The sequence below is a fragment of the Dysidea avara genome, chromosome 10, assembly GCF_963678975.1.
Source record: "Dysidea avara chromosome 10, odDysAvar1.4, whole genome shotgun sequence".
In the NCBI taxonomy this organism is placed as follows: Eukaryota; Metazoa; Porifera; class Demospongiae; order Dictyoceratida; family Dysideidae; genus Dysidea; species Dysidea avara.
The window spans coordinates 8,206,395-8,226,194 of record NC_089281.1 but is presented as its reverse complement, the minus strand read 5'-3'; the positions used below and the strand labels follow the sequence as shown (position 1 = coordinate 8,226,194).

The window sequence follows — 19,800 nt, the reverse complement described above, 5'->3', positions numbered from 1 at the left end:
TCTGGGGTCTTGATGGAGCCCTGGCCAACCAGGAGATGGCTGTGTGTGGCTGTACAGCTCCGTGGTGTTGGACAATGACCTGTGCTGTAAATTTCCTTTCATTTTAGCCAGTTCTGAGCCCTGAATGGCCTATAACTTGGCCTAATTCTTCCCAACACGTTTCTTTTCAATTTTTGAACACAATCTTGCCCGCCTTCCAGGGTCCCCGCCTCCCACCCTTCTGGAGCTCGCCTGATACAGACAACCTCGGTTTAAAAAACTATCTAAAATGGTGGGAAACTTAGCTGTTGACTACTTCTTCAGTGGATGATCAGAAAGGTAAGAAATTGTTGCAAAACGTGTGAAAATTGGTATGCGTAGCTACCACCATTGGCCAGCTACAGCACACTGAATATTTAAAACCGACATTTCTCGATACTTTTAAATGGGCGATAAGACTGGTTTTCCCAGAGACAGTCACATATGCTGCTCACAAGTTTGACAGCACTCACTGTAAACAGATTGTTCGCAACCCTGTATTGGACTAGCATGGTGACATGGCTTTGAGCCTCACTTTTATCTTGAAGGTACTGTCAGAGGTGCGATCCCTGTTTGCTTTGGCGGTGAGAAAATTATCAATGATGTGACTAACAGGAGAAACTTGTTTGGGAGTTCCCAGTTGGCACCAGCCATGCATAGTTGCCGTAGATACTATACCCTCCAGACGATAGTATCTTTGGTGTGCCACTTGCCACTTACAAAATATCATGAATGCTGTGATTTGATTGATGTTGCAGTAAACACAAGTCTAATATGCGGTTGTGACCAGTCCTTTATACAGCAGGCACTGCCAAACTTGTCAAATAGCAAGCAGTGTAAAGGGTTAGCAGTATGTTATATAGGTGTACATTTACCATCTGCTGCTTTTTTGTCTCAGATACATACAATAGTTAGTCAATCTGATTGTAGGTGCAAAACTGTTTTTAGAGAATAAAATGTATTACTTACATAGTCACGTGTATCTTTACTAAAACTATGTAGTTCCTTCACATCTTTTGGGTTGATGTAATTCCTAAGATGTGCAAAATTGTGCATGTAGGCACAAAGTAGGTCGTATTATGGAATATCTACAATCTGTAACTTAAAACTACTGAAAATAGTTTTTAAAGGACTGAAAAATTACAAGTCATGAAAGTTTTGGAGAATCCTGTTTTTCACATCCCTGATGACTATAGTGTACGTGCCACTCTGTAGGTAAGAATGTTCCCCAGGATGTACTGTAATATTATTTAATAGTAAAAAAATGCTATATTAATTGAATAAGCAATGCTGAACCCAGAGGCTATAATTATAATAGCTTGGTCCTATGTATTTAGTAACCTGAAGGTTCACTTCGCCCAGATGTTACTACAGGGCCTAAGGGTTTCTAAATTCCATAGAACCCTATGCTTCTAAATCTAACTTATTTAGACCACAGCTAGTTGTACCTTCACACCTGCTAGTGACACAAGACGTAGAAACAAGCCCTCTGCAACTCCCTCTAATTAGTACATCTAATATATTATATGCTGTATTAATTGGATAAAATGAACCCAGAGGCTATATAGAGACTGGTTACACATGTTTGCCCAACCATGTAGCACCTATTAATGAAATTGACAATTTACTACTAGTAGATGTTGACTGAGGTCTAACAAGTAAGTGTTGAGATCTGGGTGTGTTTAATAATTCTAATGGTTTCAGTTTAATGAAAGCTGCAGTTGCCAATAGCAACATTCTAAATTGTTCACCTCATGATACCCTTATAATCAGTCAGAGGTGGTTGGGTCATGTGTCAGGTGACACCATGTGTATATAGTAGCTGTAGTTATTTAGTGTACATCTGCTGCTTCAACCTCAAATCCTTTGTATCATTATCTGAAGTGTGTAGTGTGGTGGAAACTGAAGCCAAGAGAGTCAAGCCTCACAAGTCCTATCGTAGTAGTAAAGACCTACATGAGTTAAGCATAGCAAGTGTATGTGTGTATTGCTGTAGACCAACTATTAATGTCTCACGTAATGGTTTGAAGTTCATGTGGGACTTTAAATACCCATACCATCAGCCCTGTACCAGTCCTGAAGACAACTCATAAAATGTACTTAGGTCAAAGGTGTCCAAGCTGATGTAAAGGCGCTGTATGTGTTGGGTGTGTCTGTCTGTCTGTTCGTATGTTAGTAGGCGACATGACAGTCTACACTCTGACAATGTATTTATTGTATAGAACTTGAGATGCATGACCACTCTTGCAGTCAGGTGTGCCTATCTGGTCACTGCCCATTAGGTTTGGTGGGTAAAATGTAAATACCAAGACCAACAGATATTAATACATATCACCAGTGTTTTCATCCTGGGTAACTGGAATATAACTACACTATGTCAGTGTGGTTATGGATGAGTGGCACAAGAAGCCTCAAACAGTAAAACAATAAGCCGCTTCTTCAACTTCAAAGAAGCCAACAATACATTTACATATAATATCTCCTTTTAATCAATAATCTAATTCACTCCTAAGGTTGTATCCACCTGTTGTTGCCTTTGTGTTCATTAATGCCTCAAGGTCATTGTATTGTTTCTGTTCATTTAAAATTCTCATGTTTCTGTCTTTCAGCAATCCCAGGGCACGTACAGCCTAAATACTGAAAGTTCAATTGGAAAATCATTCAAGAAATATTCCGATGCCGTCCAACTAGGAGCTATTCATAGCTCCAGTTATAACATGGGTCGAGCCTTGTTACTAAGAGGGGACCATGTAACTGCACTGAATCATCTTAAAACTGCTTTAAGCTTCAAGCCACTGCACATGGAAACCAGGTAAATAAACCACTGTGCGTTCTAATAGAATATTTTTGTGTTGCAGACTTTGTCTTGGTGTTTCCATGGCAGCACAGCAAACAGCCCCACCCCCTCACTGCAAGAAGCTACTGGAAGATGGCTTGAGGGCATTCTTAGATCACATGAGCAACATAGCTGAGACTGAAGCAGAGGGATGTATCAGTTATGTCAATTCTGACCTGCTATCAAGATCATTCTGGCAGCCATCAAACCTCATCATTGTGAGCCATTATCAACACAACCCACTAATACTCAATTATCAAAGGCCCTTACAAAGGGGTGTATCCATACACTGGACTTTTCCCTTCTTCTTTAGCCAGACTACAGAAATCAACATGAGACATAAAAGTTGCACTTTATCAAAAACCACACTACACTGAGTGTAGTTCAAAATAGAAAAAAATAATTTGCCACAATAGTACAAGCACTGTGCACCATTAATGCATCTTTCTCTAGCCTTAGCTTCTTTTGTAAAAAAATAGCACACATTTCAGTCAGTTTTACACCATACAGTTATATTAAAGTAATGTAGCACCACCACCTAGCCCCTGCGTATTATTTTGCAGACTCTATTATAATGCTTGTAAATTGCAACAAGTGTGTAGTGTTTAAGAGAAACATATCTAATAGGCAGGTAAGGCTGCTCACATTTGCATTCAGTGTGCCCAAGAATTCAAAATGACCTCATACTACTAAAACTAGACTACAGTAAAACATGCAAGACAGGACATTGAGAACCCTGAGTGTGTGGTATACAAACTAATGGTAGTACAATTAATCACTTTTAGTGGTTGAAGTGTTTGAGCAAACTTTTATGTGAGTCCAGTAGCCTATGGATACACCCCTCACAAAGCTTCAAGAAGTATGAATCTCTTTCTAAATATGGTTGAACTGTGATGGTACAAATACTTAGAATCTGATGTATTGTGTAGGATATCAGAATTGTATGTTTCTATTATGTTATCTCAAGGACTTCCTATAGTGGTCAGCATAGTATTTGTAGGTGACGTTAGTGTACAATTATATACATTGGCCAGTGATCAAACCAATCATAGTATGTAGGACTAGACACAATTAGCCAATAGACACACTGAAATGGGAAACATATCCAAGTCACCACTGTGTTTTAACATTGGTGGCCTGTGGGATACATTAAATAATATGCATCATTAACTAAAGTATTTTAGTCAGATTTATCACATACTCATATCCGTTTCTATTTCATAGGCTAAAGGATTTTTACTGTTGGCTAAACTTGGTGGAGGGAATTGGCTGAACACTAAATCTTGTTTAAGATTAGCTGCCAGACTATTTCCAGCTGCAGGCTTTCCTCATCATGGTCGCACTTACCAGGGGTTGCTATGGTCACTGTTAGAAGCAAGGACCCTCCAATTAGAGACCACCAAAGACAAGGCAGATGCTATAAGACTATGTCAACAGTTAAGTGGACTACTGGCAAACTGTGGGCTGGAAAAGAATAACGAGTTAAGAAAATTAAAAATGAAAGTAAGCGGGCAATGTTTAGAGTTTGCCTGTCTACTATCAGTACATACAGGTGTGCCACTTGGGTGTCAAACTTGAGCCATGGAGTAGTGTGGCTTTGTGTCACCTTGGTAACACACAGCTGGAAGAATACGACGTCACTGAAGACGCTTCAGATATAAAGAATGCTGAACTCAGTTTCAGGGGTAGCATTTCGCTGGAGGGGAAGCCAAGCCAAGCTGCTGGAGTCCCTGAACAGCTATCCCAACAGTCATGGTATCAGGCAGATAAACCAGCTATTACTAAAGACACAAAACAAACTGCTACAGATAAACAGACAACTTCTAAGGCTGGACCTACTCAACCGTCTAGTACTAGCAAAACAACTAGTAAGTCAACAGCAGCAGCTAGCAAGGTCGTGTCCCCAACGAGATCAAAAACACAACCAGCTGCAGCTGGTAGGGGAAAGACAACTGCTGTGTCTAATCCAAAGACTAGTCGTACAGCCAATAACCCAGTAACTAAAGCTTTAGCCAATAAGGCTCCTTCCAAGCCAACAGCAGCAGCTGCAGGAAGCAAAGGAGTGGCTACACTAGGTGAACTAAAAGCTGGAAGCAAAAGTAATATCAGCAGCAAGCAACCAACTTCACCTGCCAAAGAAGCCCAACAAAAAGTGCCTGAAAAAGAAACAACGGCATCAAAAGACAAAGGAGAGGGAAAAGGAGCTGCCAGTACAGACTCAAAGCCAGCTCCTCTAAATGAGCCTAGCTATCAACCTCGGTTAGGTCTAGCTAGAGTACTAGTCAAACAGAAGTCAACAGAAGAAGCTAGTACTTTGTACAAGGAAGTGATTACTATGGCCCCTCATGTACATGATGCTTATATTGAACTGGGTGAGATGCTAGCCAAGAGTGATCCAATGGCTGCAGTAGATGTGTACTGTAAGTTTCCTTTCTCTGCTGAACTTACTTTCGATGATGCTTACCTATATGGAGAAATTGTTCAGTTATTAATGAAGGCAGAGTCGTATGATGATTCACGATTGCTGAAGTACATGGTAGCCATGGGAAAAGTGCTAGGGCTGAGTGCACTGGAGAAACATGTGGCAAAGCTAGAAAGCAAGTTTCAAACCAAGCTATTGAGAAGTGTTTATGCTGGGGTGAACAATCGTGATGTGAATGACTCCGAGCTACAAGCATTCTTCAAATTCAAATGCTGGATTTAACAACACAACCCGATCACTTACTAGTTACCAACCTAGAAACTGATTGACAAGCACACACACACACACACACACACACACACACACACAGGTATAAATACCACTATTATAAATGTCCCTTCCAGTTAGCCAAGGGAAGTTAAGGATGAGTGCCATTAATAAATGGCATCAAGTTATCAATAAACCATTCCTTTGTGAAACGAAGATGATCAGTCGGAGAAGACAGGAAATGAAGCTTGTTCTGCTTATCCATTGCTTGCAGACCCAGTAAATCCTAAACACCAATATGAACACACCACACTATCGTATATACCACTTCAGTACCTTTTCATATAAGTCACTCTCTTGAAGTGTGAAGGTCTTCTTAGCTTGTCCAGATAGGTAGAAGCCAAACCACTAATAAGACACAAGACATACAAGGGTTGAGCCTCAATGGTTAAACAGGTTAACTAGCAGGACAGGCCTACACTAAGTTGGCCCCACAATGGTTTTCTATTGTGGCCATCAACAGAGCCACCATTCTCATAAAATTTTTCCTATGTAAATTTTACCATTCTCTGATAACCTAAATCACAAAAATGTTGGTTTTACTAAAACCTAGTTTGTAAACATTAAAGTAGTTGGCAGCATATGTGTGTGTACTGGTATTTCACTTGGCTCAACTTTTTTGTAAAGTGTAATCTCACTTAAAAAATGATATATCATAGTTCCTCAGTCACAACAATAGTAACTGTTAGCTGGCTGCTCTAAATTAATATATTACACTTTGTAAATTCCCTTAGTCTCAGGTTTGTGCAAACAGTGCAAGTTCCAGGCTGTAAACATCAGGTATTGAGTGCAGTGGTGGTAATTCTATTGGCCAGTAAGATACTGTTCAAAACATCACTTGTGGTTTATCCACTGCTATAGTAACTGATGCTTGAAATGTGCCTATTAGCAAAAAGCTTTTGTTTACAAAAATTTTCTATGCCTCAGCAGCTTAGGTCTGTTAGATATTATTATATTAAAAAGTATACTCAGATGGGACCTCCATTCTTTGACGGTTCCATCAATTTATATTGCAAAAGTGCACACACATTTCAGACCCCTAATCTGACCAGGGACACTTCTCAAATAGACACATAATGTGCCAAGTAAAAACAAGAGTTCATAATATTTCCCATACAAATATTATGAACTCTTGGTAAAAAGCACTGGTGTTTTATAAAAAAAATCTGGTTGATGTGGTATATACTCTCTGCCATAGCACATTTTTGTTCAACAATATTTACAAGTTGGTTCACTAAGAAACAGACTTCAAAGGACAATGGGATATTAGTATGATATCAACAATGTAACCATATCACTCCTATGCAGCCTGTTTACACACTAACTACTTTTAGACACAAGAAAATCATTCACTAGTTTTATCATTATCATGGGTTCCGTAGACCTGTTTACCATGTAGTTTACTGGACAAGCTTGGTTGATGCAGATAATAGCCACACACAAACATCATTTACATGCACAATAAGTATGTAATTTTTGTATACACACAAATACTCATTAGTGCAGTGCAGGGAGAGGATTATACTCCCATAAAGCTTTCAGGCTGAACTAGTACTTCAAACTCTCAAGAAAGCAATCCATTTAAAAATCAAAGTTATCCGAAATGAGTAAGTAACTGATCACATTATGAAAATATTAGCCAAAAAGTTCTCAAGTTACACTGGGACACCTGCACTATTACATACCAGACAAGCTAAAGTAAACCAATCGGGTCACCTAAAAAAGTTACATAGGATTTGACAATACAGAATGAGCTAATGAATGGAACATGTCTGAGAAACCACTGCAAAGCTGGACAAAGGCAACCACCAAACATGTTTTCAATTAGCATTCATTACACCCTGAATAGTTATACAAAATGAATATGCTTAAGGACCTCACTGCTATACTAAATCAACTATGTATATGGAAAAACAATGAATAAGCTAATGCCGGTCTGTGCAAGCAAGGATAATTGATATTGCAGGGATAGTTTTATAGCCCATTTGAACTATTTAAGCTTCACTCTGGTATAAAATGTGGTTTTAGTCTCATGGTATACTGATCATGTGATAAACAGTGAGGGACTTGATATGGCCATGAATTAGGTCACTGGATCTACACAACATCCACAGACAACAGCTGGATGTTTATAAATTATATGTAGTACCATTTATCAGGAGCCAAAAACTTTTTTTGACTTCAAAGCGTATATGTATTTACGCACACACGTGTGTATCTGTGTGCATGTGTGGGCACATGCAGTAGCGGTATGAGTATAAACACACATAATCTTACCTCACTCTCCCGAGGTTGTACCATGGTGTCCTCAGTGAACTTTACCATCACAAAATTATGCAACTTCATCAGGTTCTCCTTGTACGCCTCATTCTGGGTCTACAAACAACACCACACTGTCACACTAAATAGTGAAACTAGAGTGAAATTACACCAGTGAAGGTACTACCAACCCTACAAGGAGTCACAATGACACTGTTAGGAGGTGTCATAAGTATACTGACACCAACGACAGTAGTGTTAGTTTATCAAACAGACGCGTCTCCTTGACAATATCCTGTACGAATATGATATGAAGTATGTTCAATATCAGCTTACATTTTCTTGGTTGATGTCTGGAAGGAAGATACACTTCTTACGATACTCAGCCTCATTTAGTGGATCATGCCAGAACTCCGCTTGAACAAGCCTGGGACATCATGTACTTCACAGCTACAAAAATTTATTATAAACTTACTCATATTGTACTTCTCTGTTTCATCCAGGAGCATACACAATAGGAAGATTAAAAATTACATGACTTTAATTTTATGGCACTTACGGTACATATGCTCCCAAGTTTAACATATCTCTGACAACGTTGCAGACAGTTTCATTATCGCCAAGACATCTTGGGAAGCCATAAACTCCCTGATGTTGCCCACCAACTGAGATTAAATTGAACATTGTCACATTAGAACAACGTTGAACTAAAGCTCGACTAGAAAATATCATGGTAAAGTACAAGACATAAAGGCATGGTGTTTTACTAACAGGAATTGCCCGCCTTGAGAAAATCCAATGGCATTAAATCCATTACTGAGTTTTTCATCCTCTCCAATCATCTTGCACACTTCAGTTATCTGCTTGTTGACATTCTTAAAGTAGCTGTTCATAAAATCCTTATTAGGCATTAATTATATCATACGTTTGTCATAGTAACTGGTAGTGCTTACCTCAACAAAGTTGTTACCAATACGTAATGACTTCACATAGATTCCGCTCACGTGCTCTTCAACCATCTTCTTTATGGACCCCATACTGATAGGGTTACAGCAGGTGTCGCCTTTTTGATATAATATTTATCATGTACAGATGTACTTGTATGTAGTTTCATATACGATCAACGATATTACTTTTTGAGCACAAATAACTTACCCATTCCATGCCAAATCACCAGTGGTACTGGGGAAGCAGAGCAAGATATAAAATAAGCGGCCAGTAGCGTAAGTAAAGCGACCTTCATGCTGACTCAAGACACGTGACTGAATAACTAAAAAATTGCACGTGACCACAGGGAACCAGACACGCCCCCTTTTCGTAAATACTATAAGCGAGATTAGTTTCTGGTTTATTTTCATTGATCGGTGTTGGATTTAGAAGGTGATATTGTATTGTATTGCGGCAAACATGAGTGCTCTAGCTACACAAAAGGATGATTACACGGTAAGCTACCAGTGTGCATTCGAACAAGAAGCTTTTGCTGCTATTAGCAAGTAAAATCGTAAATACCTATACGCAGATGCTTGTCATAGTTGTAAAACAACAAGGCTCACAACTATTTTAACTTTCTATGTTTGATCACACCTCAGAAGCTAAATCAGGATGGGCAATGGCTACCGATGGATGATCACTTGAAGGATTTTTCCCCGCCGGCAGATCAGAGCGGGGCGACGAATGGACACTATTCCGACTCACTGTCGCGAAAGCTTGAGCGAATCCTTAACAACCACGAGTACTCGGACGTCGAAGACGCCGACACCATTTCAGTGCAAAGCAACTTAGAAGTACGGTTAGCCAAACTTCTGGATGACACGGAAGACGACGCATCCTCGCGTGCGTGGAGTGCAGGTAGTAGCAGTAGTAGAAGTAGCACCAGCACAGGTCATTTATCTGCTATTGAGTTGGAGGACAGTCAATTTGAGTTCACATTGAAAGAGCATGTACAGCCACTAGGAGTGGAATTAGCTGCAGCACTAGACATCTCTTCACACCACTCTACTGACTCAGAGCACACTGTTGAAGACGAAGAAGAGGAAGATTTTTATGTACACAATAAGGCAGCAGAGCTCTTGGAAGAAATGCAGGCAGATGGATCAGCCACAGATGTTGAGATAATAAGTATTGCAGAGTCCGACACTAAATCTGACAGTGCGGCCAGTGTAGATCATCAGAAGAAATCTAGTTCAGCAATGTATCCCAGCTTGTCCAGCAGCAATAAATCTGACAGTGATTCTGATGACGACGTTTGCATTAGTAATCCTTCCAAACAATTCACTGTGCATATGTCACCATCAAATGATTCAGTGCTAAGTGACAATATAGAGAATGAATTGTCAGCAGAAAACAGGCCACCAAAAGAAAAGGAATTACCTGTGTTATTAGAACCAGAATCACCATCTAATGTTCATGTGAATGAATCGTCAGCTTCACTGGAGTCAAACTTAAAATTGTCATCTGACCACGACTCACTGTCTGATCAAGGAGCTACTGTGTTACCTTCAACAAGATTTCAAGATGTGTCACCAAATGATAGCAGCGATGATGCAAAATCTGAACTAGAAGAAGTTTCAAAAGATACTAATAATGAGCTGGAGTTGGTGAAGCTACAAGTATGTATAGTTTACTGTTTAGTTAAACTTCTAGGGTTACCTCTGTCTTTTTTGTACATAGCTGCAGGAAGTACTGACAAAGCAAGCAAAAATGATGAAGTCTTTTCAACTAGAGAGACAGCAATTGCGTCTCAGAAATTTCAAACAGAAGAGAATTATAAAAAAGTTGCAGCATGAAAGTGAGCAATCCCACGCACGTTAATAAGCATTTAATCATATTAACGTTTCCTTTTTGTTCAGGAAAAATCGATCACTACAAGTTACAAAATGTGGTTAGGTAAGTTGAACAATTGACAACAAATTTTCAAGTTTGCAATGTTCATGTTTTTGTGCAGACAAGCCAACATGCGCGTGGAATCTGTTGAAGAAAAAATGGTTGCACTGGTAGAACACTGTGCTACACTGAAAAATGAAATAGTCTCCTTGGATCAGGAGTTCCAAAAATCTCCACTTCGTGTCTCACCAATCCAATCTCCTTTACAAACCTCTCCACCAGTGGAGGTCGCATCATGTAATGGCAGTCGTAAACTAATGAAGGCCTTTTCAACAGGAATGGTGGCTAAACAAAAGGTCACTAAGTTACAAAAGTAGGTTAAGAATTTCACTGATACTTGATATTAATCATTTTTCATTTCTGTGTTAGATTTTTTGGTGAATCTCCACCTCTACTTCAACTATTTTTAAAGAAGCTTGGCTATGAGGTAAGCCTGCATTTATTACCACATTATCCCCTGTAAATTCAATTTGTTTATTGTAAAACTTTAAATTGTTCTGCTGTGGTTTTTAACTACTGCTTTATCAAATTAGGCAGCCAATAGAGTCTGTATTTCTAGGCAGCCATATTATGCAATAAATAATAGTATTTCACTCATTGCTTTTGTTTAACTTGTGTGACTGTTACATTCTACAGCAATATTTGAGCTACTTTGAAAGGGAGAAAATTGGTTTAGTAGAACTACCATACATTACTGAAGAACAGCTAATTCAACTTGGTATACCGATGGGACCTCGGCAACGCATACTTGATGAAGCTGTGAAGCTATAATAAGCAATGTACACTTGAATTTTGCATTTTAATTTACAATTAAGAATTCATTACACATTATTATAATAAAATTTCTTGGTTAACTTGTGTTAGTCAATAATTCATCAAGGTCAGGTACACATACTAAACGGTGTGATAATTGCCCTAAGGTCACCATGTGGGGATTAGTGTCAGTGTCATCTTCGTGATGAATTGAAACAAGATCTTGTTGAAAGTCACACGGTGTTCCCATAGTAACATTCAAAGAATTATTGCCTAATATTAACCTACACAAAAGATGTCGTGACCCTTAACAGCTACATATAGGAAAAATTTTCTCACTTGACACGTCCACTCTTGTGCACTTGAATCTTTCCTAAATAACCTGTTGGTAACTGTGACAGTTCACATGCTCCTGGTGTAAGGGGAGACTTAGTATTAGATGGCTGATCAATTTCCATTGGTTGTTCTTGTGTTGCCCCAGCAATTGGGAGGCAATCAGGTAACTGAACAAACAACATGTGAGCCTTATCTCCCTGAGAAATACAGTATGATTAGTATTACTATATGTTGTACTTACTGGATTAGTAAACAACTCAGCTACACTTGGGGGAGCAGTGGAAGGCTCAACTTTACAATCAAGCTTGCTGTCAGTTGTTGCTACCTTTAATGGCTGTTTACCTGTGTACATACACATCATTAAGCACAGCAATTGCTAAATATATTAACCTTTTAGTGGACGCTGAGATTGTTTAGTGTGCTGGGTAGGGTCTAGGGGGAGCTGGATGGGTGGGTATTGAGAGTAAGAGAAGTCACATGATCCATCTAGCCCCTCCTCCTCATCATCTACAAATGGTACTGTATCCATTGGCTGTAAACGAGAACCACACACAACAAAATTCCTAATAAAACACACACACATCCAGTGGAACCCATTTGTGTGTGTGTGTGTGTGTGTGTGTGTGTGTGTGTGTGTGTGTGTGTGTGTGTGTGTGTGTGTGTGTGTGTGTGTGTGTGTGTGTGCGTGTGCGTGCACACATTCATGCATGTGTGGGAGAGAGAGCAATTCCCAAACACACAGCAATAATCAGTAGTATGACATGATGCTAAGAATAACAGGTGATTACATCTACAGACCACAAAACCAACATATAAACAATCAAGATGTTTACACCAAACTTTTGAACCAATACAAAGTACACAGTACAACCACGTAACATGTCGTAATCAATTACTTTAAAGCGAAGTCACTTAAAATTAAATAGGGGCAGTTGGACTTACTAACACCACAAGTATTGTGAAGTACCAAGGTAATTGACACTGTTGCAGCTACTAAGGAAAGACGGCTATTATCCAAGGTTGACTACATGTTATGTAGCAGTAGCCTGCAGTGTTTATATGGATTATTGAATGACTGATCTCATTTTAACCATTCACACAACTTGGGTCCTCATAAAAATGCTATTTCAAGACAACAACTGACTTATTAAAACAACTTACCATGGTTTCTGTGCCCTATCACATATTCAAATACACACCACGGCTCTTATCTAAAGGTGGCTCTAATGACAATAGTTCAGGGTTGCAATGCAGCTGCTAGCTGGAGGGAGGCTATTACAAGCTGCAGCTATTAAGCAGAATTTTTTTTTTAAATCATGGAAATTATTTTCATGGATTTGAAGATAATGTACAGGCTTTAAATTTAAACACTCTTTTGACACCAATAAATTGCTTGCTTACAACTTATCCATGTCCTTTTATTTATCCATGTTTTTGTCTTAAGATTTGTATTAACTGAATGCCAGAATAATAGCAACAATGTTGAGAAAATAAATTCATGAGTGTGTAAGCATCATGGGTGTGCCTGTAGCATGTAACATACAAACACCATATCAGTTACAGACAACAAGATAGATGGGGCCACAAATAATACTTATTTATTTCAGTAGGTAAATCAACACTTGAAACTTTTCTTGCACAGCCAGACTGACTGTCCACGAACAACAGACAGTGTGAAATGATAACCCAAGGCTACACAAAAACTCATGCTTGACTCAACAAGTTTACTCAAACTTGATGAGTTACTTTAAAACGTGACACAAGTTGTGCAGTACAGGGTATGAACAAACGAATCACTGTACTACACACACAACACACATGCTAGGTCATACGCCATGCCATTGCTATGTATTTGTAAAATATGAATGTGTGTGTGTGCATGTCTGTTTTGTAAAAATTATATGATCAAATATGTACATAACCGTTGATACAAATATCTTGAACTAGCAAGGGTTAGTAGCTCACCAGCAAAACTTGATAATGAAAGTGTACTATATGATAATCAAATGATAGGCAAAAATAAGCAAATGATTACCAGGATTCAATACAAATCCTCACGTGAGATACACATACGATTGTGTTTGTTATTTTCACAAGCAACCTTAAACATATGGTACCCAACAATAGACATAACTTGTACTGGTAATAACCACATGCCAAGAATTCTACAATATCATTACACTCACCTCATGCTTAACAAAATTGGATGCCCTAATAACACAAACAGTAGTACCAATAAACTAAGGCACAATTGATCTTACCCAGCCTTGCTACTGCTGGACTTCATACCACCACGTGAGCTATAAGAAGCATTCCTCCCTACAGTAGTAACAATGAATAATGCACACCCACCCACATGCTACACACAGTGACAATGACAGTGTGTGTTTGTGTGTGTGAATGTGTGCGTGCGTGCGTGTGTGTGTGTGTATGTGTGTGTGTGTGTGTGTGTGTGTGCGTGCACACAGCCACATGCGCATGCATGTCCACAAACTTGCATGTCCACATGGTAACACACCAATTGTACCCCTGTCCCTGACAGTGTAGCAAAGGATTAACAAATTCCCTCAGGGCTGGAATGTAACAATTATGGATTTTAGTATTCTAATACTCTCTAGAGTTACAAACGAATACTCATGATCCATGAATACTAGCTACTTTTAGTCATAATCGTGTGACATGTTTTACATGGGAACTTTCACACTGTATTAATATACTGACATTGCTGACAAGCAATGTGCATTAAATTTAGAAGTGTGCAATAACAAATTTAGGCCTGTCTCAATATTTTCTTTCTCGATTATCCAGATAATTAATTGCCAATAATGTAACTAGTAAAGTAAGCAAATTACAATTTGAAGTGTGACAAATGTTAGTTTTAGCACTGAGCCCAAATGGTGGGAGAGTTAAAGGTGCCTATATACATCATCAGATATTCTATAGTATATATACAACTAATTTTACAGAAATTTACTAATATCTAGTCATCTTTATCTCGATAAGTCTTACAATATTTCGATAATTAGATAGCGCAAGTCGCCAATCATCGGCACCATTTCGTCACACAATTGTAATTCCTTAATTCAATGGCGTATGAACTTCCAGTTTGAACCATTTAACAGAGTAATCCCTTCGTCTCTTAGCGTACTAAATACATCTTGTTATGAGGAAAATCGCAATGCCTATCGTGTGCCAATTATTGGCATGGGGTACCTATTATCGGCAACTGCACTTCCGTGATTGACCAATTATTGGCACAATGTGCGATTTTGTATGTAACTCCATGATGGCTCGTTGGTTCTTTGTGAAATTTTTATGGGAGGTGCAGTCCTTGGGACAACTCCGTTTCACAGAGTTTTACAAAGATGAGGCCAGCCATTTAAGAGATATTCAGGTTAGACGTAAAAGCATACTGGTTTCCAATATAAAATTATTTTTATGCAATTCCATGCTTAACCAGAATGGCTTGTATAGCACTTTAACAACAATAATCACCGAATGAAAACAATTTCTAAGAAATGTTTTAGAGGATATAACAGCCCATTGTGGAACTTGGTAGCCTCCATATACCCTGTAGTCTCTATGGTTTGCAAGTGCCGATAATTGGCGACTTACACTATATCTAAATAATCGCAAAGCTCTAATTAAATTACACCAATCAAACAGAATTTGTGGTGCCATTTCATGATGTCTGGTTTTTGGTCATGTGATCTTAATGAGAACTTGACTACTAATTTTACTATTCGAGTAACACAATACAAAATCCTTAGCGAGTACTCTAGTATTTGTGGTATTTGTTTCAGCTCTACTTTTAAGACACTCAAGCATTCTTTTTTTGCAAGATTTGGACCAGATTGATGCTTGTCCACCCTCCTAGAGGTCCACTCACCTGGCCTGTATAAAAGGGCTGGTAAATTGGTTACTAAGCATCCCCTGGCTAGGCAGGTAGCCTCGTGGAGGGAACTGGTGGACAGGCAGTAAAGACAAATGTGTGTGCACATGTGTGTATGAGTGTGTACGTGTGTCCTTTGTATCTTACCAGACTTCATCAACTGTTCCGCTGGTCCCATAGAGAACACTGATGCCGATGCTACTACATTAGCACCGCGAGGCTTTTTGGGTCGCCTTGGTGTACGATCCTCCTAAATATGTGCAATTCAACATTTCTCTTAGTTAAAAACTGGATTACTTTCTTCTTCTTTTTGTGCAGCTTTGCTTCATCTTTTACACTAAAATATAAAAAGGACATTGCATATTTGAGTGGTGTACAAGACACACAGAAGAACCTCTTAAGTACCCCTACATTGTAATAAGGACAAAAGGTAGAAAACCTCTATTATAGCAATCACACAGTAATGGTATCCCAGAAGTGTCTGTTACTAAGAAAGATGTTTCTCTATCTGCAACTTATTGTGATACATCATGCATGCACTTTCACCCAGTAACTACAATGTACTTCATAGTGTTGCCAAAATGCAAAATTTCAAATAAGATAAAAATTAACGTTTGGCCACATAAACTTAACTATTACCACCTGCAATGTCCTTTTTCTGCATCAAGGATTTTTTTTTGTACGAGTGGTTTTTTAACTAGAGCATCCTAAGAATATAGCATTTTGAGTCGAGGTAATAAAAAGATAAAATCTGTCTGCCTGCATTGCTTAAAAGGGTGCTAATTCCCCATCATTTTTTTCATGTGTCAGTCCATTTTAAAGTGGCTCCAATGGACAGCACTTTATGAACAGTACAGACTTCAAAGCTTTCATGTAAACATTTGTGTATTGAAGTAAGTCTGTACTCACCAACTTGTGTGCTTACCTTGGTGTGGCTGGTGAAGACTCAGCTTTTGCTTTTCTTACTGGTATAACTGGACTGTAGGTTTTCTGAAGTGGTGAAGATGATATTGTAAGATCATAAAAACAATGTGTGCAAATACATTCAGCCCCGCCCACTCACCTTGGCTACCCCGCCCAGGGTCAAATCTCTCTTCCCACGAAATGATGGAAGACGTTCACTCACGTGCTCCTTTTTGACGGTTGGCCGCCGTAGTTCACCAGTCACTGTTTGAATATCACGTGATGAAATAGTAGAACACGACTACAACAACTTACTTTTACAATTCGTGGATTCCATATTGTTCTAAACCACCCATCACTTTTCTTTACACGCTAAACGTTAAATTACAACTTCAGTTCGGTTCTTTAAACGATCACATTACGTTTCAATCTCGTAATTCGTTTTATTTATAATTCTTATTAATATTTACAAATAAAAATAAATGCATTTAATCCAACTTTCTTCTTACTGCTGAAAACCTCTCCAAATACTACAAATAGAAAAAGGTAACAATTATACATCAAAACAATAACAGCAAACTAAGTCAACTCTATCTGCTACACATGCAAAAATATGTATTCAACTTGTATTGTAAAGCATTAATAATAATGCACTTGTCAATTTCATGCCCCACCCCCACCCCCAGGCGTCCCCACACCCCAAGTGGGGATTTGACATTGCTTCTTGTCCCCACCCCTGGGGCAATTGACATTTGTCCAATTCACTGACAGATTTTTGGTAGTTGCATTTCTAAACAATAAAATCGCACTCACTATAATTTTACTAGCTACAGGTGTATACCAGGTTTATTACTAGTCACATGCATGAAATATGCGCTTAGTCAATCTTGAGGTGTCAAATCCCCTACTAGGGGGGTGGGGACATAGTGGGAATTTGACAGCCGATTTTGCCCCAGTAGTGGGGAATTTGACACCACAATTTGTCTTAAGCACAGGATATACATTTCATTAACTGAAAGATTTAAGCAATAAAGGACTGATATACCTCCACACAAAAGTAACGATACCACCCAAACTTCACCTTGTCATATCCAGGCATTTCCTCCAAATCTCTCATCGAGAAATTATTACCCTCAGCAGCAAGTAATGATATCTTGCTATCCATCAGTAACACATCAGGTATGCCACTTAGAATGAGCTCATTTTGCTCCACTCTTAACACCTTCAGTCGAGGGCACTGTGCAATGGAGGCAGGCAACTGTGGGACTTTGTTGTTGTTCAAGTTAATTTCCACGACTTTCAGTGTTTCCAGAGAGCTGGGTAACAAATCAATCATGTTGTGTGACAAGTCTAGGTAGTCTAACGTGGCTATATCACAGACAAATGAGGGGAAAGATGTCAGTTGGTTGTGTGACGCATTAAGATTACGAAGGTGCTTTAAAGCTGCCATTGACGGGTTCAATAAGGTTAAACAGTTATTTGAAATGTTGAAGTTATCCAGTCGTGAACACTGAGCAATTTCATCTGGAATCTCCCCTAAAAATATAAGATGAATGACCATTATAGAGAGAGTTCCAGTATCAAAATAAATGACAACACAAAACAGAAACAATACGTGATGGACAAGTTGCTCAAGCACATGGCACTTCACACTTGTTTGTTAACTTTTTAAACACAATTCATCATTAGTACTGAGAGGTATGTTGTCAGACGAATGAGGATACAATTCTACGACAAAATGCACACAATTACAATAAAGCATTGTAGATGTTTCGTTAGTTTTCATCTTTGTTATGTCAACAATAAATGAAGCTATAGCCTAGAATCAATCTGCTTAAATAAACTACTGGAGATGTGTTGCAAAAATTATGGGGGGTGTCTATAGTGATGACAATCCACAAAGCCAAACCTGTTACTGTGAGTCAACACCTCGGTATTGCAAGTAAAAAGAACTGAGACGCAACGTAAGGCAGGACTTGCCAATGGCTTTCAGTACTAACGTGCTGTAAAATATTAATAAAACATTAATAAAGTGCATGGTGTGTGCATTGTACATACTGTGGTATGCCAAAAGACAACTGTCAGGCTGAAGAAGTGTCTAGCAGAAAATAACCATGCCTGTAGCATTAGCCATTATTGAGTTGTGCCTGTCTGAAGGCATCAGTGAAAATTCCATTAAATAATTTTTCATTACGGGAGGCAGGCACACACTTGAGTTTAATTGCACAATGCTGCCAAGGCCAAATGGTACCATAAAGTACTGTGAAGCTGGTTTCTGCCTTTTCAATGGGAAGCGCAGACATTCTACTATACATTAGCACTGTTACTGCTGTACTGTACAATACAATGTGTATATAGCTAAGCATAGTGTACTATCCTTATTGTTGCTATAAGTAACTTACTAACCAATTGTATTTTCACTGAGATTTATCGTCTTGACAGCTGCTAGTTGACCAACAGAGGATGGAATATCTGGTAACTTGTTCTTTGACAGGTCAAGCGACCTCAACATTGCCTGGACTTGTGCAATATCATTTTCTGGCCACTGTCAATTGTGACCACCATATGAGATAACAACAGATATTGGGTGTTCTAGTGTCTATGTACAGTGAAATCTTAGCTGGTAGGGCCACCTATGGAACCAACTTGAGTTTCAATACTGTGAGCTGGTCTTATCGATTATAGACACACACGTGTCTATAATCTTATTAATGATGTGCTTACTGCCTACCTTTATAAGTTAAGTGTCGAGCCCAGACCACCGCTTGTGTCTGGGTGGGGAAAAATTCTTTTCCCCCCACCCAAATACAAAAGGGAATTAAGTAGCGCTCTGGGCACAAGACTACCTAATGCGGTCACTATTATAAAGAAGTGGCCGCTACGGGCCGCTATTAAAGTAGGAGCTGCTACTCTGCAATTTAAAGTCTATATACAACCATAGATAATAGACACCGTATGGGGTGTCTATTATCTATGATACAACCAACCTTTCTGAGATTTAATCCTTTCAGAGATAACACGCCCGTTCTTTGGGCTTGCGATACATGTTGTTGGCGTGTTGTATTACTGCTGCTTCCTCCCCTTGCTGTATTGCTAGAGCCCGAACTGGAATTTCCCATTCTGATAAGCTTTTACAATTGAATTGTTTTTTCTCGAGTTTTTCTATTGATT

The 19,800-nt window shown here is 38.9% G+C and overlaps 5 protein-coding genes across 8 annotated transcripts in view; 2 read left to right on the top strand and 3 right to left on the bottom strand.

Moving 5' to 3' along the window:
- LOC136236496 (uncharacterized) overlaps window positions 1-6,269 on the top strand; it is a 10,515-nt gene extending 4,246 nt beyond the window's left edge. Inside the window, exons 7-10 of the mRNA XM_066026654.1 lie at window positions 2,628-2,830; window positions 2,877-3,072; window positions 4,079-4,357; window positions 4,407-6,269. Of these exons, the coding sequence (XP_065882726.1) occupies window positions 2,628-2,830; window positions 2,877-3,072; window positions 4,079-4,357; window positions 4,407-5,558 (1,830 nt within the window). The 3' untranslated portion in view covers window positions 5,559-6,269. The remainder of the gene's footprint in view (window positions 1-2,627; window positions 2,831-2,876; window positions 3,073-4,078; window positions 4,358-4,406) is intronic.
- Window positions 4,668-9,177, bottom strand: LOC136236501 (palmitoyl-protein thioesterase 1-like). Its single transcript, XM_066026661.1, has 9 exons — window positions 9,018-9,177; window positions 8,816-8,925; window positions 8,634-8,761; window positions 8,422-8,580; window positions 8,338-8,352; window positions 8,199-8,289; window positions 7,881-7,979; window positions 5,880-5,951; window positions 4,668-5,829 (listed from the first exon to the last, which is right to left on the bottom strand). The coding sequence occupies exons 1-9, from the start codon at window positions 9,103-9,105 to the stop codon at window positions 5,695-5,697; spliced, it is 897 nt and encodes a 298-aa protein (XP_065882733.1). The 5' UTR covers window positions 9,106-9,177; the 3' UTR covers window positions 4,668-5,694.
- LOC136236497 (dentin sialophosphoprotein-like) lies at window positions 9,145-11,599 on the top strand. 2 transcript variants are annotated; one of them, XM_066026656.1, is made up of 7 exons: window positions 9,145-9,305; window positions 9,452-10,471; window positions 10,533-10,650; window positions 10,712-10,748; window positions 10,807-11,058; window positions 11,115-11,172; window positions 11,382-11,599. In XM_066026656.1, the coding sequence occupies exons 1-7, from the start codon at window positions 9,270-9,272 to the stop codon at window positions 11,514-11,516; spliced, it is 1,656 nt and encodes a 551-aa protein (XP_065882728.1). In that variant the 5' UTR covers window positions 9,145-9,269; the 3' UTR covers window positions 11,517-11,599. The 2 variants fall into 2 exon arrangements, with proteins under 2 accessions (XP_065882728.1, XP_065882729.1); XM_066026657.1 differs by having other exon boundaries at window positions 9,199-9,305; window positions 9,382-10,471.
- On the bottom strand, window positions 11,526-17,085 carry LOC136236499 (DNA-directed RNA polymerase III subunit RPC4-like). The gene is made up of 11 exons (XM_066026658.1): window positions 16,945-17,085; window positions 16,790-16,893; window positions 16,652-16,716; window positions 16,024-16,063; window positions 15,874-15,976; window positions 14,096-14,153; window positions 14,021-14,045; window positions 12,225-12,366; window positions 12,076-12,176; window positions 11,838-12,031; window positions 11,526-11,782 (listed from the first exon to the last, which is right to left on the bottom strand). The coding sequence occupies exons 1-11, from the start codon at window positions 16,964-16,966 to the stop codon at window positions 11,596-11,598; spliced, it is 1,041 nt and encodes a 346-aa protein (XP_065882730.1). The 5' UTR covers window positions 16,967-17,085; the 3' UTR covers window positions 11,526-11,595.
- Window positions 17,067-19,800, bottom strand: LOC136236503 (leucine-rich repeat-containing protein 57-like). Of its 3 annotated transcripts, none has more exons than XM_066026663.1 (5): window positions 19,617-19,800; window positions 19,036-19,174; window positions 18,295-18,357; window positions 17,711-18,165; window positions 17,067-17,159 (listed from the first exon to the last, which is right to left on the bottom strand). In XM_066026663.1, exons 1-5 carry the CDS (start codon window positions 19,746-19,748, stop codon window positions 17,118-17,120), a joined length of 831 nt encoding a protein of 276 aa, XP_065882735.1. In that variant the 5' UTR covers window positions 19,749-19,800; the 3' UTR covers window positions 17,067-17,117. The 3 variants fall into 3 exon arrangements, with proteins under 3 accessions (XP_065882735.1, XP_065882737.1, XP_065882736.1); XM_066026665.1 differs by lacking the exon at window positions 19,617-19,800 and adding an exon at window positions 19,361-19,544 and having other exon boundaries at window positions 19,036-19,262; XM_066026664.1 differs by lacking the exon at window positions 18,295-18,357.

Coding starts and splice junctions, on each gene's coding strand:
- LOC136236501 (XM_066026661.1), bottom strand. CDS start 9,105: ATGAAGGTCGCTTTACTTACGCTACTGGCCGCTTATTTTATATCTTGC. Junction 8,762..8,815: donor TTGGTAACAACTTTGTTGAG/GTAAGCACTACC, acceptor ATGCCTAATAAG/GATTTTATGAACAGCTACTT. Junction 7,980..8,198: donor CAGACATCAACCAAGAAAAT/GTAAGCTGATAT, acceptor TGTTGTTTGTAG/ACCCAGAATGAGGCGTACAA.
- LOC136236497 (XM_066026656.1), top strand. CDS start 9,270: ATGAGTGCTCTAGCTACACAAAAGGATGATTACACG. Junction 9,306..9,451: donor CACAAAAGGATGATTACACG/GTAAGCTACCAG, acceptor ATCACACCTCAG/AAGCTAAATCAGGATGGGCA. Junction 10,749..10,806: donor AAGTTACAAAATGTGGTTAG/GTAAGTTGAACA, acceptor GTTTTTGTGCAG/ACAAGCCAACATGCGCGTGG.
- LOC136236503 (XM_066026663.1), bottom strand. CDS start 19,748: ATGGGAAATTCCAGTTCGGGCTCTAGCAATACAGCAAGGGGAGGAAGC. Junction 19,175..19,616: donor AAGGATTAAATCTCAGAAAG/GTTGGTTGTATC, acceptor CACAATTGACAG/TGGCCAGAAAATGATATTGC. Junction 18,166..18,294: donor TGATGAATTGTGTTTAAAAA/GTTAACAAACAA, acceptor TTATATTTTTAG/GGGAGATTCCAGATGAAATT.
- LOC136236499 (XM_066026658.1), bottom strand. CDS start 16,966: ATGGAATCCACGAATTGTAAAA. Junction 16,064..16,651: donor TCTTCACCAGCCACACCAAG/GTAAGCACACAA, acceptor TTTATATTTTAG/TGTAAAAGATGAAGCAAAGC. Junction 12,367..14,020: donor CCAATTTTGTTAAGCATGAG/GTGAGTGTAATG, acceptor TCTCGTTTACAG/CCAATGGATACAGTACCATT.